This window comes from Cetorhinus maximus, chromosome 20 (assembly GCF_964194155.1).
Source record: "Cetorhinus maximus chromosome 20, sCetMax3.hap1.1, whole genome shotgun sequence".
Lineage (NCBI taxonomy): Eukaryota > Metazoa > Chordata > Chondrichthyes > Lamniformes > Cetorhinidae > Cetorhinus > Cetorhinus maximus.
In genome coordinates this window covers 80,350,266-80,377,648 of record NC_135898.1, presented here as the reverse complement: position 1 = coordinate 80,377,648, position 27,383 = coordinate 80,350,266, and the positions used below count along the sequence as shown (strand labels likewise).

At 42.4% G+C, this 27,383-nt stretch overlaps 1 protein-coding gene across 2 annotated transcripts in view; it reads left to right on the top strand.

The window, feature by feature from the left end:
- cfap43 (cilia and flagella associated protein 43) overlaps positions 1-27,383 on the top strand; it is a 191,108-nt gene that overhangs the window by 7,398 nt on the left and 156,327 nt on the right. Inside the window, exons 2-5 of one of the 2 annotated variants that reach the window (XM_078564994.1) lie at positions 6,957-7,210; positions 7,914-8,010; positions 10,158-10,325; positions 21,339-21,489. In XM_078564994.1, coding sequence (XP_078421120.1) covers positions 6,957-7,210; positions 7,914-8,010; positions 10,158-10,325; positions 21,339-21,489 — 670 coding nt within the window. The remainder of the gene's footprint in view (positions 1-6,956; positions 7,211-7,913; positions 8,011-10,157; positions 10,326-21,338; positions 21,490-27,383) is intronic. The other variant, XM_078564996.1, reaches the window with a different exon arrangement.

The following is a 27,383-nucleotide window of genomic DNA, read 5'->3' as shown; positions in this document are numbered from 1 at the left end:
ATGACGACAGCTGGCATTAATTGCTGCACAAACCAAATCCCAGAAGGAAACTTGACTTACGGGCCCTAACCTTTTTTTTCTGTATTCTAAAACCACGAAGATGACGTGCCAATCTCAGCAGTAAGAGGTCCAGTAACACTTTTGGGATTTTAAAAATTAAAGGTAAAAATTTTATTAACAGAAATAAAAGAAAACTTAAGCACACAAGAGTACAGTTAGGTTAAAGAGGTTAGTCTGACAAAACATTCCTCCAAAACTCTATACTTGGTCAAACCCACAAGTAAACACATCCAGGCAACACTCCTTTATAGATGTATACTATGAAATCCAGTAATATTACACAAGGAAAACTGCTGTAGCTTCAATTAAGGTGTACCACATGACCTTTACCCTCTTCCACTCTGCGGTGGAATCCGCTTCAGAATAAAACTGCTTGCTGCAGCCCAAGACTTTTCTGGCTTGATCGGATGGGTGATTCAAACTGCATCCTCTCCCAGCCCAGAGCTCCAAATGTCTCAACAGCTCAAACAGCTCCAGCTATCTCCAGTTCAACAGCTATCTCTATCCCAACAGCTATCCACAATAACTCTAATATACCTTTTTTCCCTTTTGTCTCAGTCCCATTTTTCTCACATACACCTCTTTGAAACTCAAACCCTTCTAAATATAAGATCTTTCATGAGATAAGATCTTGGCTTTGCTTTAGGGCCAATAAAATATAACATCACTACTATTTACCTATGAACTCCTGCAGGATGTAAACATGTTTCTGATTCTGATTCTCCTTTGATATTCAAAAAAACTCTTAACTTACCTAAAAATGCAAATGTTAGCTCTAACCTATTTACTTGTATCTCAAACTTAACACCCCTATCGTTTTCATGTTTTCAACCCCCTAGACCACCTGGCTGCTTTCAATCTCTTGCCCAGCTTAATTAAAACATACACACACACACACACACACACACACACAGACTCTTCTTCACAGAATAACACAATATTCCCCAAAATATTTTTTAAAAACACCAATTCTCACTGTGTGTATGCACGCAAATCATTAAATGTGACAGGACAGGTGGAGAAAGCAGTTAATAAAATATACAGTATCCTAGGCTTTATTAATAGGGGCATAGAGTATAAGAGCAAGGAGGTTATGTTGATCTTGTTTAACTAGTGTCTTATACATCAGCTGGAGCATTACGTACAGTTCTGGGCACTGCATTTTAGGAAGGATGTGATGGCATTAGGAAGAGTGCAGAAGAGGTTTATGAGAATGATTCTGGAATAAGGAACTTGTTATGTAGATAGGTTGGAGAAGCTGGGACTCTTTTCCTTGTGAAATGAAGACTGAGAGGAGATTTGATAGAAGTATTCAAAATCATGAGGGGTCTGGACAGAGTAGCTAAGGAGAAACTTCCCATTGGTGGAAGGAACGGGAACCAGAGGACACAGATTTAGGGTAATTGGCAAAAGAAACAAAAGCAATATGTGAAAAAGCTTTTTCACATGGTGAGTGGCTAGGGTCTGGAAATGCACTACATGAGAGCGTGGTGGAGGCAGGTTCAATTGTGGCTTTCAAGTGCAAATTAAGACCATAAGACATAGGAGCAGAAATTAGGCCAATCTGCCCATCGAGTCTGCTCCGCCGTTCAATCATGGCTGATAAGTTTCTCAACCCCATTCTCCCGCCTTCTCCCCGTAACCTTTGATCCCCTTACCAATCAAGAACCTATCTATCTCGGTCTTAAATACACTCAATGACCTGGCCTCCACAGCCTTCTGTGGCAATCAATTCCATAGATTCACCACTCTCTGGTTAAAGAAGTTTCTCCTCATCTCTGTTCTAAAAGGTCTTCCCTTTACTCTGAGGCTGTGCCCTCGGGTCCTAGTCTCTCCTACTAATGGAAACATCTTCCCCATGTCCACTCTATCCAGGCCTTTTAGTATTCTGTAAGTTTCAATCAGATCTCCCCTCATCCTTCTAAACTCCATCAAGTATAGACCCAGAGTCCTCAAACGTTCCTCATATGTTAAGCCTTTCATTCCAGGGATCATTCTCGTGAACCTTCTCTGGACCCTCTCCAGGGCCAGCACATCCTTCCTGAGATACGGGGTCCAAAATTGCTCACAATATTCTAAATGTGGTCTGACCAGAGCCTTATAAAGCCTCAGCAGCACATCCCTGCTTTTATATTCTAGTCCTCTCGAAATAAATGCCAACATTGCATTTGCCTTCCTAACTACCGACTCAACCTGCAAGTTAACCTTAAGAGAATCCTGGACTAGGACTCCCAAGTCCCTTTGCACTCCAGATTTCTGAATTCTCTCCCCATTTAGAAAATAGTCTATGCCTCTATTCTTCCTATCAAAGTGCATGACCTCACACTCCTCCACATTGTATTCCATCTGCCACTTCTTTGCCCATTCTCCTAACCTGTCCAAATCCTTCTGCAGCCTCCCCGCCTCCTCAATACTACCTGTCCCTCCACCTATCTTTGTATCATCTGCAAACTTAGCCAGAATGCCCTCAGTTCCTTCATCTAGATCATTAATGTATAAATTAGATAAATTATATATATTATATTATAATATAATTTAATTATATTATAAATTAGATGATTGTTTTAAAAGAAACAATGTCCAGGGGTATGGGCAGAAGGCAGGAGATTGGCACTAGGTGAAATGCTCAATCAGAGAGCGAGTGCAGACAAGATGGGCTGAATAGCGTCCTTGTGCACTGTAACAGTTCTGTGATTCTGATGGACTCAAGTCTCTAACTGGAGTATTTGAGACAGAGTTTGTGTATTTCCAGTTCGCTTATGTCACTCAATGGTGATATGTGGTGCTGCAGTGACTGTAGCAGCTTGAAGCAAGAAATAGCACCGCAACAAGTTTAGACACAGCTAATTGTAATGCTGGTCAGGCCACATGACCAGGCAATTGGCGAATGTTCCATCACACTCCTGATATGTGCTGGCGGACAGACTTTGGGGTGTCGGGAAGTGAGTTACCTGCTGCAGAATTCCAGCCTCTGACCTGCTTTTGTAGCCACAGTATTCATATGGCTAGTCCAGTTCAATTTCTGGTCAGCGGCAATTCCCAGGATGTTGACAGTGGGGGATTCAGTGATGGTAATGCCATTGAATGTCAAGGGGAGATGATTAGATTATTTCTTGTTGGAGATTGTCATTGCTTGACACTTGTGTGATGTGAATGTTATTTGCCACTTATCAGCCCAAGCCTGGATATTGTCCAGGTCTTGCTGCATTTGGACATAGACTGCTTCAGTGTCTGAGGAATCGCGTTTGGTGCTGAACATTGTGTGATCATCAGTGAACATCCCCATTTCTGACCTTTTGATGGAAGGAAGGTCATTGATGAAGCAGCTGAAGATGGTTGGGCCTAGGACACTACTCTGAGGAACTCCTACAGTGATGTCCTGGAGCCAAGATGACTGACCTCCAACAACCACAACCATCTTCCTTTCTGCTAGGTATGACTCCAACCAGCGGAGGGTTTTCCCTCTGAATCCCATTGGCTTCAGTTTTGCTAGGGCTCCTTGATGCCACACTTGGTCAAATACTGCTTTGATCTCAAGGGCAGTCACTCTCACCTCACCTCGGGAGTTCAGCTCTTTTGTCCATGTTTGCCAATATTTATTTCTCTACCAACATCCGTAAAACAAGTTATCTGCTCAATATCTTCTTGCTGTTTTTGGGACTTTGCTGTGTGATAATTGGCTGCTGCATTTCCTACACTTCAAAACAACTTAATTGGCTGCAAAAGCCTTGGTCCATCCTGAGGTGGCTAAAGGTGCTATAGAAATGCAAATTGTTCTTCATGGGCAATGGCTGGTGCCGCAGGAGAAATGCTGTCCTTCCACTTCTCAGATTAGAATGTAGGTTACACTTCTAATGAATTGGGATACTCGACCCTGCCCCTGGTTAAAACAAAGCACAGTACAGAACTACCTCAAATTCAGCACTGATCTCATTCACACTCACTGCCACAGGATGGCTGGTGCATGAAAAAGAAAAATATTCCCTGGTGTAGGGGAAACCAGTTTTTCGTTCTGTGGACTCGAAACGTCGACTCTTTTCTTCTCCACCGATGCTGCCAGACCTGCTGAGTTTTTCCAGGTAATTCTGTTTTTGTTTTGGGCAATGCTGTTGCTCTTGTCATGAACCTTTTGCTGTTAAACTTGACATCCTACCCTGGAGCTGGTGTTTTATTCCCTAGCTCTTCTTAGAAGCACAAAGTTTGCTAAAACAAAAGCTTTCATTGCTTCAGTCCTCTGTGTTCCTGATCCCAGCTGATGGGATCACTTGGGATACAAACATACTAAAGAGGATGGGTGCGTATTCTACAGTTTTCCTGGGTAATCTTTTCTGAAATGTGTTTGTTATATATTACGTGTAGACTGTGGGTTTGGTGAACAGAATGACCTTCAGTGTTTCTGATTTCTTCACCCATTAGGAACATGCACCTCTAACACTGAATATCAAAATAAATTGTAAATATTCAGGTCACCGAGCACTAGTTGGAAAGGGTTAGCAGTACTGGCTGAAAGTGTTATCAGAGAAAGGTTTTGAAGAGGTTCTTGAAGGAGGGGAGAGAGAGAGGTGGCAAGGTAGAAAGGCTTTATTTAAAACAGAGCTCAAGAGTATGATACTGAAGCAACTGGAGACTCAGCGGCCAATGGTGGATCGGAGAGAACGAGGAGGATACCGATAGGAACAGGGAGATGCATGAGGGTGTTGAGGTAGAGAGGAGTGAGGGGTAAGGGAAATTCAGAGATGAGAGAAATACCTCAGTTACATGGAATAACTGGAGAAGCTGTGGTTGTTCTCCTTATAGCAAAGTATGTTACGGGGAGATTTAATAGAAGTGTTCAAAATCAAGCAGTGCTTTGATAGAGTAAATAAGAAGAAACTGTTTCTAGTGGTAGGAAGGGCAGTACCCAGACAATACAGTGTTAAAGTGATTCACAAAACAACCAGGAGGGAGGTGATCAGGATTTTTTTTTAACACAATGAGTTGTTGTGATCTGGAATGTGCTGCCTGTAAGGGCAGTGGAAACAGATTAAAAAATAACATTCAAAAGGGAATTGGATAAATCCTGGAAAAGGAAATGGTTGCGGGGCTGTGGGGAAAGAGCAGGGTAGTGGGACTAATCAGATAGATCTTTGAATGACCTGGCACAGCCACAATGGGCCAAATGGTCTCCTACGATTCTAGAAAGGAACTTTGATGTGTAAGCAACTCGGGAATGAAGAAATTTTGTTCAGCACAGTGGCAATGAGGAGCTGAACTTGGTGCAGGGATATAGGATCATGGCAATTCAGATCAGTGCTACAGGAGGTTTGGAAGCAGTTCCTCCACATACCTCAAGACAGTGCAGTAGGACTTCAGAGAATAACAATGTCTATCAAAATCCAGCTCCTATATCTCTTGGATTAATAACCCTTCATTTTCAATAAAATTTATTTCGGTTTTTATTCTGAACCTTTCTGAGGCAGATATGTTGTACAAAAGGATGTTCACCTTGAACCTTTCCATTGTGCACCCTTCTATGGTCATATTCAGGCCGCATGTCTAGAAGCCTGAGGCACTGTCTGCTTGCAGTCTAGCACCAATGTTACTAAATAAGAATCCCTGGGAGGGGCAGCCTATCTGGCTTTCTGTTCTCCACCTTGCAATCAGGAGAAACCCAAGCCTCACACAGTGACTCCCCACACAGAACATTCCAGTCTTTATGGAATAAAATCACCAACCTGGGATATTAAGTTTGCTGTTCTCTCTGCAGATGCTGACTGATGCACTGTGTTTTTGCAATTTCTTCTGTTTTCTACAAACTTATATCCCTCAATGAAGTTGATATGCCTGTTCACAGTGCCATATTGACAGGAATAATCTTCCTCTCCTGGTTTTAAGCACCTTATGCCTAAATGAGACTGACTCCGTATTTTTAAACTGGCTGATCATTAAGGTTTGATTTTTAAAATACTCATCCTAGTTTTCAAATCCGTCCACAGCCTCGCCTCTCCCTATCTCCATAACTTCCTCCAACCCAACGACCTTCCAAGATCTCTATGCTCCTCCAATTCTGGTCTCTTTCACATCTCCAATTTTCTTTGCTCCATCATTGGTGGTTGTGTCTTCAGCTGCTGAGTCTGTAAGCTTTAGAATTCTTCCTCTCCACCTCTGTCTTCTCCTGAGCTGGTAGCACTTTGAGTCAGAAGATTCCAGGTTCAAGTCCCACTCCAGGCCTTGAGCACAAACATCAAGGCTGACACTCCAGCACAGTACTGAGGGAGTGCTGCGCTGCTGAAGCATCAAATCAACCTGCCCTGCCTGCTCTGTCAGGTGGATAAAAAGATCCCATGGCACTATTTGAAGAAAAGCAGAGGAGTTTTCCCCAGTGTCCTGGCCAATACTTATCCCTCATCAACATCACCAAAGTAGGTTGGTCATTATCACATCGCACAATTTCAGAACTTTCAGATGATACGAAACTTGGAAGTATTGTGAACCATGAGGAGAGTAGTGTAGAACTTCAAAAGAACATAGATAAGTTGCTGAAATAGGTGGACAAGTGGCAGATGAAATTTAATGCAAAGAAGTGTGAAGTGACTCATTTTGGTAGGAGGAACGCAGAGAGACAATATAAAATAAAGGGTATAATTCTAAAGGGGCTGCAGGATCAGAGGGACCTGGATGTAATGTGCATAAATTATTGAAGTTCGCAGGACAGGTTGAGAGAGTGGTTAATAAAGCATACTGCACACTGTCACCTATTCCGACATCTCCTTATGTAGTTCCTGATAAGTGCCTTAGGATGTTTTTATTATGTTAAGGACATTATATAAATGCATATTGTTGTTGGTTAGGTACCTCTAAATTTTTAGTCAGACTGTGCAGCTGCTCCGATCACTTTTATTGTTTATTTTCTTCAGGTGGGTGAAAGGTTACACCACACAGAATGTGCTTTTTGTCAGTAATAACACCATATGTTACCCATGTGGGAACTACCTGATTTTCGTGGACATAGACACACAGGAGCAGAAGGTGCTACAATGCGAGAGTGGGAGTATCGGAGCTTTCACAACCAACAGTACCAAAAAAATCGTGGCCTTTGCAGAGCAGCGGTTAAAACCATCCATCTACCTGTACACGTTCCCTGAGCTGACTGAGACTGCTGTCCTTGTGGGTATGTGTTGTTAGAGGATGGGGGTTACTGTTACTTCTCAAAATCATTGCGTTCTAAAGCAATTGATGCTGTTACACACAGAAGTGTTTTGCTTGATAATAACAAATGCTAAACACCACACTGACAGTGATATCATGCAAGATAACAGGAAAATTCAAAACATACAAATTTCACTGGCTTGGAAGGTTTTTCAGAGCACCAGTCTGCAGCACATTCTCCGCTCTCCCCACCAGCATCTTCTCTATCATATTCTTCATTTTTCAATCCTGTCATGTTTCAGCATTACCTCATTCGCCTTTCATGCCCCTTTAGCAAAGCCATCAAAGGCTTTATTTACTCTGTATCTAACCCCATGCCGTAGCTGCCCTGGGAGTGTTTGATGGGGACAGTGTAGAGGGAACTTTACTCTGTATTTAACCCTGTGCTGTACCTGTCCTGGGAGTGTTTGATGGAGACCGTGTAGAGGGAGCTTTACTCTGTATCTAACTCCGTGTTGTTCCTGTCCTGGGAGTGTTTGATGGGGACAGTGTAGAGGGAGCTTTACTCTGTATCTAACCCTGTGCTGGTCCTGCCCTGGGAGTGTTTGATACTGCTGTTTGGTGTCTAGTTATATTCTTAATTTCTAACATTCATCAAGATGATGAACACCAATGTCACAAAATCAGGGCACCTTCCTGATGTCACTTGTTTCTCTGTTTTTCAGATGGGGCAGAATTGGATTACACGCTGCTGGAGTTCAGCTACACAGGCTCCTATTTTGCCAGCTTCTCCTCGATCCCAGAATTCAGTCTAACCATTTGGTAACTTGCCTTTTAAAGATATTGAATTCTACTCCACAGTGTGAGAATATGGTATTTGTTACGATGGGAAGTGATTGAGGTGAATAGCATAGGTGCATTGAAAGGGAAGCTAGAGAGTACTGAAGGGTAAAAGGAATAGAAAGGTATGCTGATAGGAAGCTTCTGTGGAGCATAAACATCATGGATTGTTTCAGTGCTGGACGTTCTCTGTGATCACACTTATTGTCCTACAGCATCCCTCAGGATTTGACATGGTGCAACGTTCATTTTACACAGAAGGAACATGATAGCTGAAGTTTTTGCAGTATCTGGTGCATAGGTTTCACCTCTGAGGTCTGGTTTGAACCCAAGAAAGACCAGCTGGACGAAACTGCTCTCTGCCTGAAGGGTATAAGGAACATAAAGAAAGATGGATACATGCGTAGCACAAACTGGCATTGAAAAAATCTCACTGGTAATTTTTTTTCCTTTTTTTAATTAATTTTACAGGATGTGGGCTTCGCTGGCTAGGTCAGCATTTATTGCCCATCCCTAATTGCCCATCCCTAATTGCCCTTGAGAAGGTGGTGGTGAGCTGCCTTCTTGAACTGCTGCAGTCCATGTGGTGTAGGTACATCCACTGTGCTCTTAGGAAGGGAGTTCCAGGATTTTGACTCAGCGACAGTGAGGGGACGGTGATATCATTCCAAGTCAGGATGGTGAGTGGCTTGAAGGGGAGCCTTCAGGTGGTGGTATTCCCATCTATCTGCTGTCCTTGTCCTTCTAGATGGTAGTGGTCATGGGTTTGGAAGGTGCTGTCGAAGAAGCCTTGGTGAATTCCTGCAGTGCATTCTTGTAGATGGTACACGCTGTGTGTCGGTGGTGGAGGGAGTGAATGTTTGTGGAAGAGGTGCCAATTGGCATGAAATAGCTGGCCATGAGCATGCAAATGTCACATTGGTACAGTTAGGTTAAAGAACATCACAAGGAAAGAGTGGAGGATGATTTACTCTGTATCAAACCCTGTGCTGTACCTGTCCTGGGAGTGTTTGATGGGGACAGTGTAGAAGGAGCTTTACTCTGTATCAAACCCCGTGCTGTACCTGTCCTGGGAGTGTTTGATGGGGACAGTGTAGAAGGAGCTTTACTCTGTATCAAACCCCGTGCTGTACCTGTCCTGGGAGTGTTTTATTGGGGACGGTGTAGAGGGAGCTTTACTCTGTATCTAACCCAGTGCTGTATCTGTCCTGGGAGTGTTTGTTGAGGACAGTGTAGAGGGAGCTTTACTCTGTATCTATCCCAGTGCTGTACCTGTGCTGGTAGTGTGTGTGATAGGACACTGTAGTGGGGCTTTCTGTATCTGTGCATTGAAAGGATGGTGGAATAAACAGAATGAAGTTTCTTTCAGTGCTTATTAGACAAATGCTGTGCATTCTAACTGTTTATCTTCCTTCTTTAATAAGTCTGTAAGATTATACAATACAGCTCTTAGATAAAAATGAATAGAAACCTTGTTGAATGATTTCACTTTTCATTTACAGTATTCTGTACCAGCCCCTCTATGAGTCTGGAATAACTATTAGGCCTCCGTTGCCTGATTTTATTTTTCCTATTTATTCCTTTTTGCTATGATGTCCTCTTCCACATGGTGAGGTGATCTGTGAGCTTGAGCACAAGACATCTTTAACCTAACTGTGCAAATGTGACATTTTCATGCTCTTGGCTAGCTATTTCGTGCCAATTGGCACCTCTTCCACAAACATTTACTCCTTCCACCACCAATGCACAGTAGCCACAGTGTGTACCATCTACTAGATGCACTGCAGGAATTCACCAAGGCTGTGTGCACCAAAGCCTGTGCTGCACTGAATGTCAGTGATGTCTGGTATAGAGTGTAAACTCGCTGGAATAACTAGCCAAGCCCCTGGTAATTTATTTGTTCTTTACCAATACCGTAGCCAGGAGCAGCATGGGACTGACTTGTGCTCACCTTGTCTCCCAGTGTGTCTCCTGGCGTTTGGGAAACTCTGGCTCTGATCTGAGGTTTGCAGCTGTGAAAACCTGACACCTTCAACATTTTGGTTCCAGAAGCTTTGCTTTCTGAAAGAATGATAAAGTTTTGCTGGACGAGTCGGCTAATCTGTTTTTATTGTTCTCCACTTTCCAAGGAACTGGAAAACCAGCATTCGTCTTTGTAGCGAGTCCATTAAAAGCATTCAGCCTACTGTTCTCAGCTTCAACCCCATGAACCAGCTCCAACTATGTCTGGCCAGTGAGGAGTGCCTGTTGCTGTGGAATATTGAACAATGTGATGACTTTCACATCTTAAATCGTATGTAAGTGACATGAACTAAAAGAGGAGTAACTAAATTAATAGCTTGCACAAGCATAATTTACCATAGATATCTGTGCATATCCTGTTTCAATTATACACAGGAGAGAATATAAAGAAAGACTTACTTTTATCCAGCAGCTTTCACAATCTCAGGATGTTCCAAAGTGCTTTACAGTGAATAAAGTACTTCTCAAGTAAATATAGAAAACATGGCAGCCAATTTGCATGCTGTAAGGTCTCACAAACAGCAATGTGATAATGACCAGTTTATCTGTTTTGGGATGTTGCTTAAGGGTAAAGTATTGGTCAGGACACTGGCCTGCTCTTCTTAAAATATTGCGATGGGACCTGTAATGCATCCGAGATAACACACAGTTTAATGTCTAATTTGAAAGACAGCACCTCCAATAGTGCAACACTCCCTCAATACTGGTGCCAGGAGTGCAGGCCTGAAGCATGACTGACACAACATGACTTTCAAGTGCCCTGACTGAGATTTTACAGGGTAAATGCAGAAATTAATGAAAACCGCAATCGTACCAATACATGCTTGATAAAGTTATTTTACACAATCCCATTCCCTTCCCTTTGGTGGGTCAATCACACCTACATTTGCAGTTTAATCCTTTATTGGTGATTTAGGTGAAGTTTGTAAGGTCAGTAGCCTGCTTAGATTTTGTTTTTGCAACACTAAATGATCTAGGTTACGGGGGACCAGTGGACCAATTTTGAGTTGTGTAAGGCCAGGTCTATGTTAAACATAGAAGATGGTTCTTTTCCCAGAGAATAGTCGACCTATGGAACAGGCTGCCAGCATGTTCAGTAAAGGCTGATACACTAAATTAATTCAAGCAAGATCCAGTCACCTTTCTGACTGGGACAGAGATAACCCAGTCCAAGTATGAGATCCTGAGTAGCCTTAACCAGAGCCAGAGTCATCTAAACTGATTTCCATCACATAAGGGGATTCGAAAATAAATTCCCAGATTTATGTTCCTTAATTTTGCTCCTGAATTGCCAATTTCCAAATTGGCCAATTTGACTCTGCTGGGATGTGAATTAGCGAAAATGGACTCAGCCAGCTACTTGAAGATAAATCAGCATCAAAGCAGTGAGAGGCATTCAAAGTGGAGATGGAGAGAGTTCAGAAAAAATATTTCCCTAGAAAGCAAAAAGGTACTCTTCTAAATCAAAAGTCCCTGCATGTAAAAAAGTATATAGAATAGGATAAGGCAAAAGAGGGAAGCTTATATCAGATACCTAGAGCGAAATAGTGCAGAAAGCATCGAGGAGTATAGGGAGTGCAGGGATGCAATTAGAAAGGAGATTAGAAATATAGAGCCTAGACATTAAAAAATATCGTTAAAAATAAAATCAAGAAAAACCAAAGCTCTTTTTAGGGCCTGTTAGAGACCAAAAAAGTAACCTGTGTGTAACTTCTGAGGTGGAAGACATGAACATGATTCTTAATGAATACTTTGCATTTGTCTTCACAAAAAGGGGGAACAGTGCAGGCATTGTTACTGAGGAGGAGTGTGAAATATTAGTTGGGATAAACATAGTGAGAGAGGAAATAGTAAGATATTTAGTATCTTTGAAAATGGATAAACCACCAGGCCAGATGAAATGTTTCCCAGGCTGCTAAGTGAATCAAGAGGTGAAATAATAGAGGCTCTAACCATCATTTTCAATCCTATCTGGCTACAGGCATGGTGCTGGAGGACTGCTAATCTTGTACCATTGTTTAAAAGAGATGAATGGAGGGCATAGCCTGATGCTAGATAGGCTAGTCAGCCTAACCTTAGTGATGGGCACATTACTGGAAAAATTCCTGAGACATTCTAAATTCTAATTGGAAAGGCCTGGATTAATCAAGGACATGCAGGATGCAATAAAGGAAAGGAAGTGTCTGACTAACTTGATTGAATTTTTTGAGGAAGTAATGAGGAGGATTGATGAGGGAAGTGTGTTTGATGTAGTCTACATAGACTAACTTTTGGCAAGTCCCCACATGACAGACTGCTCAAAAAAGTAAAAGCCCATAGGATCCAAAGGCAAGTGGCAAGTTGGATCCAAAATTAGTGGCAGGAAGCAAAGGCTAATGGTCAAAAGCTGTTTCCAGTGAAGTTCCATTAGCCTCCGTACTAAACCCCTTGCTTCTTGTAGGATAAGTTGTACCTGAGTACAAAAGGAAGGAAATTATATTAAGCCTGTATAAAGCACTAATTTGGCCTCAACTGAAAAGTCCCTCCAAAAATTGGAGACGACTTATATGCTGGGTATAAAGGTGAACCGCCTGTGCCGGTGTGGATGTGGGTAGTCGCCATTTTGAAATGTCATTGGCATCCAATGCAAAGGGTGGGCATGTCTTAAACTACCACACATCTTCACAACACAGCCCGTAATGCTAGTTTTTCCCTTGCACCCAGTTGTAAGGTAGTGGTAAGTAAAACATGCATTTGTGGGGTGAAAAATTGAGGCAAGTATAGCATGTCGAGACTGAAAAGGATAGTCTGGAGTTGTTTTCTCTGGTATAGAGAAATGTTACGCACAGGAGCGAGGCAGACAAACTGTACTTCTTTCCTCTCGTCAACTATCCATAAGCAGAAGGTGTTTTGAATTATTTTTAAAGTATGCAGTGGCGTGTTTTCCCAAATCCTTGGTTTATGTGATCCAGTTTATAATTTATAACTCACAACAAACTTGCTTTATGATTAACTCAGAAAGTTAGTTTATTCCACATTCAAAACCTGGGTAAGGAGTGTTTGCAACTTCCCATTCCACTACACACACACGCACAGTAAGAGGGGATATACAACAGAAGAGTTCTACAACTATGGATAGTAACATTACAAGAACCACAGAAATGAAAATTATAGTTCATGTGATTTCCAGAGTCCAAGCAGTCAAAGTCCAGCGGGTGTTTCCTTCATGGCAGAGTTCAGTCCCACTAAGTTTCTGGTTGGAGATGACAACACGGAAATCCCTGAAACAAGTGATGCCGCATAACGATGGGATTTCTGTGCTTAGACTGTTTGGCAGGCATGATCAGAGACTTTTAAAAATCAAGCAGGCCTCAAGGAATTGAGAGATAGTAATCGGCTGCTTGCTCAGCTAGGCTGTTGGAGTCCTTTCCAGTTGAAGTTTAAACACAGTCTTCCTGTGAGGCCAAAGCTGTAATATTAAAACTGCCCAAAAAGACAGAGGTTTGGCCATGTGACATGGTCCATTAATGCTCAATTGCAGGTTAAAATCGGTTTCTGTGCTTTGCCAGAATTCCATTGTTACCCCAGTGGCCCACTTTTGAAATGGACCTGTACAGCCCCAGGTGTGAGATGAGTCTGTTAATAGCTCTGAGGGCATAACAAATTTCAATCTCTCCCTTTTGTTATAGTTCTGGTTGGGGATCCTGCACTTCTCTGCTTTCATTGATTTCAAGGGGTCTGTACATTGAGATGTAAGATTCCACAGGCTGAGAGAGGAATTTGTTTGTGTTTGTAACACACGGTGGTAGCTCCCAGAGCTAAGGGTTGATCCTGTGGTCATATGACTTGTAGCAGCCACCTTTTATGTTCAGTAGAAGGTCCGTTTTTTTTTAAAGGCAAAAGAGTAAAGTTTTGGATTTCTTTTCATGTCATAAGGACCTAACCGAAGGCTAAATGGAGCTTTAATTGAGGTGTATAAAATTATGAAGTACCTAGAATGGATAGGAAGGACTTTTTTCCTTTAGCAGAAAGGCCAACAATCAGGGATAATAGACTTAAGGTAATTGGCAGAAGGATTAAAATGGAGTTGAGGATTTTTTTTTTCATTCAGAGGTTGGTGGGATTTGGAACTCACTTCCTGAAAAGGTGGTAGAAGCTGAAACCCTCCCCACACTTGGGTATGCATCTGAAGTGCTGAATAGCCCCATCTGCACTATGAACTTTCTATGTTTATAATTGGCAATGGATTTTATCTTCTTTTGCCATCCCAGGAGATTAGATGATGTCAGGTGATGGGGGAGCACAAGGCACCACAACTGTGTGGTACTGCTTAGATGGATCAATCTGCCATTTTTGTACATTTCTAGTTACCCAGAAAGCATCCTGGGCAACAGTAGCCAGAAAATTAAATTTATTAAACCAAAACCACAAACCAGTACTCAGGTAAAAAATTATTAAATTGCCTTGAAGATACTGAGGGAAGAGTTTAAATGTATCAACTAGGACACAGTGTTGAAGAAAACCAGTTTAGGACAAATAGTCATAGTCCTGAACAACGTAAGTACACAGTAAAAGTAGTATCATTATAGTATCATAGAATCCTATAGCACAGCAAGAAGACCTTCAGCCCATCATATCTGGGCTCCATCCTGAGGGTAGGATGCAACGATTAGCTTGCTGTTCCCTGCAGAATTCCCAATCCCACTATTGGGTAGCATCAACCTGAGGCCTTTTGGTAACTTTATCTTCAAGTGGGAATCTAACCAGATCTAATTGGGTACTTGCTTTCCCCCTCCACATCACCCAATCAGATTCTATCAGTTCCCACTATGCAGGTTATGTTGAAAAGAGCCCCACATGTTTCTTGCAGGAAGCAGGGGAATAGTTAGTGCAAGAGTTCCTGTGCATCAGATGGCAGCTTATTCAAGACAGGCCTCAATGGAGGACAGGGACTATGTAACTGGGTCTCTGCCAGTGTCTGCAGGAGTTTCTATGTGGGAGAAATGTAATGTGTGTTATATTGTGGCAGATTGTGTGTGCCAGGTGGACCAAATCCATAAGGGAAATTGGTTGTGCTATCACAACAGTTTTGCAATTTGTATTTATTAGGAGAAGATATTTGCAATGAATTCAGAAATAATGAGTTCACGAAGACCTTTAGAGATTTAAAAAATTAAATTAAAATATTTATTTAAAAAAATAAAAGATTTCAAGCACATATAAAGACTACAATTACTTACTACTATAACAACTTCTAAAATTCCTAACTGACCTGACTCCCAATTACACACCCACTTTAAGGTAACAGTCCAAAATAGATTTCAGATTTAAAACAAACTCAGCAAGTTAACACAGTACCGACTTGACAGTGGAATTCCAAATGGTTTTTCTCCAACTTCAGCTACTTTACATAACAGACCTATGCACAAATGGCTGGAGGCTTCTTGAAGTCTGTTTCACACACTCTTGTTAGATCTTACATGCCCCCCCTTTCATTCTTCTTTATATATGTTTCTCTCTCTTTAATATGTAAATTCTATTGTTCCATATGTCTTTCAAACTGTATCTTCCTTATAATATAAAAACTTTCATGTCGCCAATATTGTCAGTAGCCTTTGGGAAAAATAAACACATTCCTTAGGCTTGCTTATCTGGCCAGTTGTAAGATCCCTTTGAAATCCAAACAATAAAAATGCAAATTCCCTTCACATCCTACATGCTGACGCAGCATCTATGTTTACTCATTAGCATGGTGATTTCAAGCTTGCAGTGTACTTGACTCCAAATGTAATTAAATCACACAGACAAAACCACCTATACTTACCCTCATAAACCTACTTCACAATAAACCAAAAAAAAAAGAAAATTATTATACTTTCGTCACACTCAACTCATCCTACACTACTTACTATACTTATCTATATACCCAAACTGTTACATTACCAGATGTATACATTAACATAATATATATACAAATCTTTTGTATCAACAGAGGTCATTTTAGTCCATGTTTTAAATGTACAATTTCCCTTTGAGCTTTAAAACTATCAACAATGCATCTGCAATAGATTTTCTCGTCTGGCCACAGATTAAATGGGTGCAGTAATAAACTCCATCTGAACAGCCTAGCACTTTGGTCTCAAAATATGTCCAGAAATTTTAAAGGAATGCGGTCTGTATAAACAATTGTTCCTGACGAATTGTTTGCAGCATAAACCTCAAAATGCTGCAACGCTAACACCAGACCCACAGTTTCCTTTGTGATCATTAATATCTTCTCTGCTGTACATTCAACTTGCGTGAAAAATACCCTATCGGTTTCTCAATTCCAGTTTCTTCATCTTGCAACAGTACAGCACCAATGCCTACATCACTTGTATCAACAGCCAGCTTAAATTGCTTAGCATAATTAGGTACTGTCAAAACTGGTATCATAGTCAATACAGTTTTTAAACTGTCAAATGCCTTCTGACGCTCCTGCGTCCATTGAAACTCCTTGTTTTTTTTAATAGTTCACTCAATGGAGCAACTGCACTGCTAAAATTTGGTACAAATTTCCAGTAAAACCCACTCATGCTCAGAAATCTCAAAACTTCTCATTTTGTTGTAGACACGGGGAAATCCACAATGGCTTTGACTTTCACATCCCTTGGAGCCACCTAACCATGTCCAATGCTATGGCCTAGATATGTAACTTGCACTTTTGCAAACTCACTTTTAGCCAAGTCCATCACCAAATTAGCTTTTTGCAGTCAATTAAATAATTATTCCAGATGTTGTAAATGCTCTTCCCATGTTTGACTGAAAACTATCAAGTCGTCAATATAAATAGCACAATTGCTCAGTCCTGCAATTACTTTGATTGTCAGTCTGAAATATTGCTGGTGCATTTTTCATACCAAATGGCATGACTTTAAACAGATATAGTCCATTTGATGTCACAAAAGCCAATATCTCCTTTGCTTTCTCCAATAACGGTACTTGCCAATATCCTCTTTGTAATAAACCTTTCAATCTTTGTGATAAACCTTGATTGTCCCACTTTCTCAATGCAATCTTCCAACTGTGGTTCCACTTTTGTCACTGCATTCACCTTTTGATAATCCACCACAGTCTTTGTGTTCCATCTGGTTCTGGTACCATTACAATAGGTGAACTCCAGTTACTGCAACCACATTCAATTATGTCATTTTGATGCATGAATTCATTTTCTTTCCGTACTTGTGATAACTTTGCTGGACTTAATCTATAAGGATGTTGCATTATTGAAATTGAATCCCCGACACTTACATTAAGTGTAGCTAAATTTGTTTTCCCCAGCTTTGTGTGACTGCAATAGCTTGTCCAAATCACATTGACGCTTGTCTGGAAGGTAACTCAATACTACATTTAAATTTTTAGGTACCCCCTCATTATCCAATTTGGTTAGAAGAAATTTAATTTCAGAATCCTGCATTTCTATCTCTTTCTTCTTAGCTACCACTGCTAATACATCCTTTTCGTTCTCCTTCCTGTTAAAGTACTTTTTAAAGCATATTTACATAACACACCCTCTGCTTCTTTCTTCCATCTGGAGTATTTATTAAATAATTCACTTTACTCAGTTTCTTTTCAATCCTGTAAGGCCCACTAAACCTTGCCTATAATGATTCACCCAAACTAACACTTTATCCCCAGCAACAAAACTACGAGCTATGACTCCCCTATCCGCCTTCGTTTTCATCACTTGCTGTGATACCTTTAAATATTCCCTAGCTAACTCACATGCTCTGTTCAATCTTTCTCTGAAATTTGTCACATAATCCAGGGGTGTAGTTTCTGGATTTTGACCCACCAATTTCTCATGAATCAACTCCCGTGATCCCCTTACATCATGACCATAGACTAATTCAAAAGGACTAAATCCAGTCAATGCATTAGGAGCATCCCTAATAACAAATAACAAGAATGGAATTCCCCATCCCAATCCTGTGGACAGTCTTGACTATAAGCCCTCATCATGGTTTTTAAAATTTGATGCCATCTTTCCAAAGCCCCCTATGATTCAGGATAGTAAGCTGTTGATTTAAACTGTTTTATCCCCTAAACTGTTCATTACCTCCTTAAATAGCTGTGACATGAAATTTGAACCTTGACCTGATTGTGTTTCTTTTGGAAAACTATATCTTGCAAAGAATTTAGTCAACTCTTCCACAATTCTCTTTGCTGTAATATTTCTCAAAGGTATCACTTCCGGAAATGTTGTAGACACATTATTATTAGCAAATACTGATTTCCACCTTTAGTCTTAGGAAGGGGTCCTACACAATCGATCATAACCCTAGTAAAAGGTTCCTCAAAGCTTGAATCAGAATTAAAGGGGCTGGCTTAATCACTGTTTGTGGTTTCCCTATCACCTGACACGTGTGACATGTTCTACAGAATTTGACTACATCTGTATGCAATCCAGGCCAATAAAATGTTTTTGTATTTTTGCCTGGGTCTTCCTAATTCCTAAATGTCCCCCTATTGGAATTTCGTGAGCTACTCTTAATATCTCATTTCTGTATCCAGATGGTATAACAATCTGATGCACTTCCATTCATTTTTCATCTGCTGAAACTTGATATGGTTTCCACTTCCTCATTAACACATTACCTTTAAGGTAATAACATTCTGGAATACATTCGACCTCTGTTTCTGAGTAAGCTGTCTGATATGACTGCTAACTTCTCCCTCTGGAGGTTGGGTTGTTGCATTTCCATTTCTCATTGAAATACTCTTTTTCTCTTTCTTTTAGTCTCTCTTCCCTTTTTCTTTTTCTGTTGCCTCTAGTTCAAGTTATTTTCATTTCCTTTGCTTGTTCAAGTTCAAACTTCTTCGTTTGTAAGTTGAAGTCTCAGTACCTCTAGCTGTGACTCACTAGTGTCAGGTGTCACTTCCAATTTCAAATACTGTGCTATCACTTAAGCTACGTTTGCTTTCTTTTCCCCCTACAGGTAACCTCAACTGCAATTTATCTGCCAATTCTGTTAACTTGCCCAATCAGAGTTATATCATCTACTTCCAAAAAACGTTTTAGCCATGGATACAGCCATTTTTGCAATCTCACCACTTTAAAATTCCTCACACCAGCTCCTGAACTCAATGTGCTTCTCATACTCATAGCCTTAAGATTCACCAACTCCAAACCAATCAAGGAATTTCAAATATCACACAAAGGGGCCCCAGTTTGTTACGAAATGGCAGATGATTGTGCCAGGTGGACCAAATCCACAAGGGAAACTTGGTCGTGCTATCACAATGGTTTTGCAATTTGTATATATTAGGAGAAGATATGTGCACTGAATTCAGAAGTAATAAGTCCACCAAGACCTTTAGAGATTTAAAAAATTAAATTAAAATACTTATTAAAAAAAGATTTCAAGCACATATATAAGACTACAATTATTTATTACTATAACAAACCCTAAAATTCCTAACTGACCCGACTCCCAGTTACACACCCCCTATAAGGCAACAGCCCAAAATAGATTTTAGATGTAAAACAAACCCAACAAGTTAACATAATACCAATTTAACAGTGGAATTCCAAATAGTTTTCCTCCAACTTCAGTTACTTTACATAGCAGACTTATGCACAAAAGGCTGGATGCTTCGTGAAGGCTGTTTCACACACTCCTGTTAGATCTTACATGGCGCTCCTTACATAGCCTTTCATCCTCCTTTATATATGTTTCCCTATCTTTAATATGTAAATTCTATTGTTCCATATGCCTTTGAAACTGTATCTTCCTCATAATATTAAAAACTTTCATGTTGCCAATATTGTCAGTAGCCTTTGGGAAAAATAAACACACACCTTAGGCTTGCTTATCTGGCTAGTTTCATACAGACTAGGATCCCTTTGAAATCCAAACAATCCCTTCATTTATCTAAAAATGCAAATTCCCTTCACACCTTGTATGCTAAGGCAGCATCCATGTTTACTCATTAACATGTCAAGCGGATTTCTACACCTAGCTTCTTTTGATGATTTCAAGCTTGCAGTCTACTTGACTCCAAATGTAATTAAATCACACAGACAAAACCACCTATACTTATCCCAATAAAGCTACTTCATCACAATAAACCAGAAACATATGAAAATTATCATACTTTCGTCACATGTGTGAAGAAACCTTTGGATAGGAGATGCTGCAGATAGTGATGAATGCAACTGATTCATAATACATAAGAACATAACATAAGAACTAGGAGCAGGAGTAGGCAATTCAGCCCCTCGAGCCTGCCCCGCCATTCAATACAATCATGGCTGATCTCATTTCAGCCTCAACTCCAATTTCCCGCCCTCTCCCCATAACCTTTCAACCCATTACTAATTAAAAATCTGTCTATCTCCTCCTTAAATTTATTCAGCGCCCCGGCATCCACTGTACTCTGAGGTAGTGAATTCCACAGCTTCACGACCCTTTGAGAAAAGTAATTCCTCCTCATCTCTGATTTAAATCTACCACCCCTTAGCCTAAAACTATGGCCTCTCATTCTAGAATGCCCCACAAGGGGAAACATCTACTCCACCTCTACTTTGTCTATCCCCTTTAGCATCTTATATACCTCAATTAGATCTCCTCTCGTCCTTCTAAACTCTAGTGAGTATAGGCCTAAACTGCTCAATCTCTCCTCATAAGACAAGCCCTGCACCTCTGGAATCAATCTAGTGAACTTCCTCTGAACTGCCTCCAATGCAACTACATCCTTCCTCAAGTAAGGGGACCAAAACTATGCACAGTACTCCAGTTGTGGTCTCACCAATGCCTTGTGCAGTTGCAACAACACTTCCCTATTTTTATACTCTATTCCTTTAGCAATAAATGCCAAAATTCCCTTTGCCTTCCTTATTCCCTGCTGCACCTGTATACTAGCTTTCAGCGATTCATGCACGAGGATACCCTGATCCCTCTGCACCGAAGTTTCTCTCCATTTAAATAATAAGTCACCTTTTTATTCTTCCGACCAAAATGGATAACTTCACACTTATCCACGTTAAACTCCATCTGCCAAATTCTGGCCCATTCACCAACCTGTCCATATCCATTTGTAAATTTCTTATTTCTCCATTGCAACTTACTTCCCCACCTATTTTGGTCCCACCTATTAAAACAACATATAAGCCCTCGAAGGGGAATGAAGATAAGTTTAATATTGGGTGTATTGAAGACAGTTATCAACATGAAGGGATATTGCCACTTTATCTGCAGCATTGAGTAAATCAGGATATCGCCATTTCAAAACTATTAATAAAATATTTTTGTTATTTTTCTCTGCAGAAATGTAAAGCTCCCTGCAGAAGATGGATCTGTAGCTGCTCCAGAGTATGTTGGGATGGATCCTGACATCAGTGCATTAACCTACTATGGCCCAAAGATGTTAATATCAGCCCAGGCAGGTCTCGTGGGAAACATGGCCAATACATTTATGGTAAGTTGCTTCAGGTGTTTGTTCAGCTCCTCATGCATCAGAGCTCAGCCTGAGTCACACCATATTCAGTGTTAACATTTTTTTTATTCATTCATGAGATGATGGCTTCGCTAGCTGGGTCAGCATTTATTGCCCATCCCTAGTTGCCCTTGAGAAGGTGGTGGTGAGCTGCCTTCTTGAACCGCTGCAGTCCATGGTGTAGGTACACCCACAGTGCTGTTAGGAAGGGAGTTTCAGGATTTTGACCCAGCGACAGTGAAGGCACGGCGATATATTTTCAAGTCAGGATGGTGAATGACTTGGAGGGGAACTTCCAGGTGGTGGTGTTCCCATCTATCTGCTGCCCTTGTCCTTCTAGGTGGTAGTGGTCGTGGCTTTGGAAGGTGCTGTCTAAGGAGCCATGGTGAATTCCTGCAGTGCATCTTGTAGATGGTACACACTGCTGCCACTGTGCATCGGTGGTGGAGGGAGTGAATGTTTGTGGAAGGGGTGCCAATCAAGCGGGCTGCTTTGTCATGGATAGTGTCAAGCATCTTGAGTGTTGTTGGAGCTGCACTCATCTGGGCAAGTGGGGAGCATTCCATCACACTCCTGAATTTTTTTTTCTTACTAATTCATGGGATGTGGGCATCACTGGCTAGGCCAGCATTCATTGCCCATCCCTCATTGCCCTTGTTCAGGGGGCATTTAAGAGTCAACCACATAGCTGTGGTTCTGCAGTCACATGTAGGCCAGACCAGGTAAGGACGGCAGATTTCCTTCCTGAAAGGACATCAGTGAACCAGATGGGTCATTACAACTATCAGCAATGGTTTCATGGTCGTCATCAGACTTTGAATTCCAGATTCTTTTTTATTGAATTCAAATTTCACCATCTGCCTTGGTGAGATTCTGAAATACTAGTCAGTGACAATACCACTATGCCACCATCTCCCTATAAACTTGTGCCTTGTAGATGGTGGACAGACTTTGGGGAGTCAGGAGGTGAGTTACTTGCCACAGAATTCCTAGCCTCTCATCTGCATTTGTAGCCACAGTATTTATATGGCTAGCCCAGTTCAGTTTCTGGTCAACAGTAACCCCCAGGATATTGATAGTGGGGGATTCAGTGATGGTAATGCCTTTGTACGTCAAGGGGCGATGGTTGGAATCTCGTTGAAAATGGTCATTGCCTGGCACTTGTGTGGTGAGAATGTTACCTGCCACTTGTCAGCCCAAGCCTGAATATTGTCCAGGTCTAGCTGCATTTGGACATAGACTGCTTCAGTATTTGAGGAGTCGCGAATGGTGCTGAACATTGTGCAATCATCAGAGAACATCCCCACTTCTGACCTTATGGTGGAACGAAGGTCACTGATGAAACAGCTGAAGATGGTTGGGTCGAGGACACTACCCTGAGGAACTCCTGCAGTGATATCCTGGAGCTGAGATGATTGACTTCTAACAACCACAACCATCTTCCTTTGTGCTAGGTATGACTCCAACCAGTGGAGAGTTTTCCCCCTGATTCCCATTGACTCCAATGTTGCTAGGGCTCCTTGATGTTACACTCGGTCAAATGCGGCCTTGATGTCAAAGGCAGTCACTCTCACCTTGCCTGGGGTGCTCTGCTCCATTGTCCATGTTTGAACCAAGGCTATATTCAGGTCAGGAGCTGAGTGGCCCTGGCGAAAGCCAAACTGGGCGTCAGTGAGCAGATTATTGCTAAGCAAGTGTCACTTGATAGCACTGCTGATGACCCCTTCTATCACTTTACTGATAATCGAGTGCAGACTGATGGGGCGGTAATTGGCTGGGTTGGATTTGTCCTGCTTTTTGTGTACAGGACATACCTGGGCAATTTTCCACATTGCCGGGTAGGTGCCAGTGTTGTAGCTGTACTGGAACAGCTTGGCTAGGGGCCCAGAAAGCTCTGGAGCACAAGTCTTCAGTACTATTGCCGGAATATTGTCAGGGCCCATAACCTTTGCACTACCCAGTGGCTTCAGCCGTTTCTTGATATCACGTGGAGTGAATTGAATTGGCTGAAGACTGGCATCTGTGACGCTGGGGACCTCCGGAGGAGGCCGAGATGGATCACCCACTCAGCGCTTCTGGCTGAAGATTGTAGCAAAAGCTTCAGCCTTATCTTCTGCACTGATATGCTGGGCTCCTCCATCACCGAGGATGCGGATATTTTTGGAACCTACTCCTCCAGTGGGTTGTTTAATTGTCCACCACCATTCACAACTGGATGTGGCAGGACTGCAAAAGTAGATCTGATCCGTTGGTTATGGGATCGCTTAGCTCTCTCTATCACTTGCTGCTCATGCTGTTTGGCACGCAAGTAGTCCTATGTTATAGCTTCACCAGGTTGACACCTCATTTTTATGTATGCCTGGTGCTGCTCCTGGCCTACCCTCCTGCATTCTTCACTGAACCAAGGTGATCCCCTGGCTTGACAGTAATGGTAGAGAGGGGGATATGCTGGGCCATGAGGTTACGGATTGTGTTCGAGCACAATTCTGCTGCTGCTGATGGCCCACAGTGCCTCATGGATGCCCAGTCTTGAGCTGCTAGATCTGTTCAAAATCTATCCCATTTAGCAAGGTGATAGTGCCATACAACACGGTAGAGGGTATCCTCAGTGTGAAGGTGGGACTTCATCTCCACAATGACTGTGCGGTGGTCACTCCTACCAATACTGTCATGGACAGATGCATCTGCAGCCGGCAGGTTGGCGAGGATGAGGTCAAGTATGTTTTTCCCTCTTGTTGGTTCCCTCACCACCTGCCGCGGACCCAGTCTAGCAGCTATGTCCTTTATGATTTGGCCAGCTTGGTCAGTAGTGGTGCTACCAAGCCACCCTTGGTGATGGACGTTGAAGTCTCCCGCCCAGAATACATTCTGCGCCCTTGCCACCCTCAGTGCTTCCTCCAAGTGGTGTTGAACATGGAGGCGACGTTGAGGACGTCCAGTGCAACTCCCTGCCGACTCTTTACCAGTGTTCCACCTCTGCTGGCTCTGTCCTGCCGGACAGGACGTACCTAGGGATGGTGATGGTGGTGTCTGGGACATTACCTGTAACATATGATTCTGTGAGGATGTTGCTTGACTGATCTGTGAGACAGCTGTCCTAATTTTGACTCTAGCCCCCAGATGTTAGTAAGGAGGACTTTGCATGGCCGACAGCGCTGAGTTTACCATTGTCATTTAAGGTGCCCTGGTTGATGCCAGGTGGTCTGTCCGGATTGATTCCTTTTTTGTGACTTTGTAGTGGCTTGATACAACTGAATGGTTTGCTTGGCCATTTCAGAGGGCACTTAAGAATCAATCACGTTGCTGTGAGTCTGGAGTCACATGTAGGCCAGACCAGGTCAGGATGACAGATTTCCTTCCCTAAAGGACATTAGTGAACCAGATGGGTTTTTACAACAATCGACAACGGTTTCATGGTCATCATTAGACTTTTAAGTCCAGATTTTTATTGAACTCAAATGCTACCATCTGCTGTGGCAGGATTTGAATCCAGGTCCCCAGAGCATTACCCTGGAATTACTAGTCCGGCGACAATACCACTACATCATTGCCTCTGTAGAATTATATGTTCTAGGAGTTTGTAAGTTGTGCATGGAAATGATATCGGCTTATAGCTTGCTGGATCGTCGATTGATTTGTCAGGTTTTAGTGTGGCACAGACCATCACCTCCTCCCATACTTTTGGGATGCATCCTGATTCCATGGCTTTGCAGTACAGTTTTGCAAGCCACTGGAATACCTTTGGGCCTAGCTGTTGGAGAAATTCCGGAGGGATACCATCTCTGCCAGCTGCCTTCACTTTCTTCATTGCCGCTAACCCTTCCTTCATCTCATCTGTGCTGATGGGGGTGTGGGCTTGTGGAAGGATAAAAATCATTGTTCAGCGTGGTTGACGATGTACCTCTCTCTTGGTGTTCTGCGGGGGAGGTCCTTTTGTACTGTCCACTAATTTGGAGGCTATGGAGTTGGACCCTGTGTTCCATAAGATTAGTGGCTCCAAGACAACGTGGGAGGGGCCAGGAATGGCAACTAGAGAGTGTGAAGTCCAGGCCTTCAACGCACTCAATCCATCATTGGAATCTGACTGAATCTAGAGACTCAAGCAGGGCCTTGGCAACCTGTGGGCTGCGAGACTGATTGTATTGCCAGAGCAGGTCCGGGGACTCCTTTGTCCAGCACAATATTTTCCCTGAAGCCGTGGGGGATGCTCTTTTTGGCAGTGGTGATCAGGAGACCAACAAACCAATGATAATGCTCTGGGATGGCGGAGATTCGGGTTGCCACTTAATGGCTTCCCTTTAGCAGCCCCAGTCAGCCTTGGCCAAGTTCCACCGTGGGATTCATTTTGATGAGATCACAGGCATTTCAATACCGACGAGGGTGATGATGTGCCTTTGTTGGCTGTTGGGGGAAGTCAGAGACTTGTTTTTGCAGAATTCATGTAGTGTGTTCATATCTTGGTCTTTGGACACGATGGTGAGGTCCGCTTTGTAGCCTTGTCGCCAACGTTGGAGTGGAAAGTTGCTCATTATTTAGGATTGAAGACCAGTTGCTGACCTTCTACAGACTTTTGGTCTTCACTAAGGATGGACAACACATCAGATTCACAGCTGGGGTATCTCATGTTCAGCAGGCACTAGTTTCTGTACCTGGACTGGTCAGGTAGTGCCCTCCAATACCCTCCTCCAAGGGTCTTGCTCATTGTGGTGGTCTGTTGCAACCTCCATAACATGGCCACCCAGAGAGGTGTGGATCTGAGGACAGTGAGGCCCTGGAAGGAGACAGCTCATCAGAGGAGTAGTAAGAGATGAGAGAAGGAGGCAAAGGGAGACGATGCTGAACAGAGAAGTAACCTCATCCTGCTACCACCTTCCTCTCCCCAATGGGTTCCAGGCCTCCGACTCTCCATGTGACAACTCAGCTTTTCTGTGCTGCTGTGGCAGGCTTTGGCACAAACACTTTCCCCCAGGGCAACCAGCAACCTCAGTGATGGCTGCCTCGAGTATCTGAAACCTGCCTCCATCCTGCCCCCATTAGCTGTAATTGGACAGGAAACTCTCCTCCAGGTCAATTAAGGGCCCACCCCCAGCAAAATCCGGACTTCAGTCAGTTTCCCTCCAGAGGCGGGTTTCTGACACCGAACTAGACCCGGCTCATTCCCTCACCTCCATGGCAAAAATCCAGCCCCTAACCTCCGGAGTGAGCCAATCATCACATGTTCGAATGGACTAATTGAAAGGCTTGTGGTCTGTCGTACAGTTTGAAAAAAGTAGCAGCAGAAATTGGAAATTAGTGATTGGCCACATCTTGTTTTGTCCATTTTTAGACAAAAAACATTAAAATTATCAACTGATATTCCCTATTCTGGTGGACATTACCCTCATTTTGTAGTAATTTCTTGGGTCAATTTCTGTGTGGTTATAATGACGTACCATGGTGTCAGTGCCTTTTTGAATTTAATTTTGGCCCACCTTTTTGAAAAGCACATGGACCAATGGAAAGCATAATTCTCGCAACCATCCTGCAGTATAATGGAATTGCTGTGCAGAAGGAGCTGAGGAGCCCGGACCTTGCACAGAGACGAGTCCTAAGACAAGGGGCACCTGTACTTTTCCTGGAATTGTATTTCATTATTTTCACAGATGGATCTATTGTTTTCTCATAACTGATTACGCACAGCACTGACAAGGCAGTGTCTCAGTGGATGCGTTATAGTGCGTGGTAGGTAAGTGGCTATGATCCATTCAAATAGCACCACTTGTGGCACTGAATAATATAGCTTGGGCTTTTCACTCCCTTCCCTTTAGCCTGTAATTTGGCATTTTGTTGTTTTGGGTTCATCATGCAGAAATAGCCCACCTGTGGGATTTTCAATT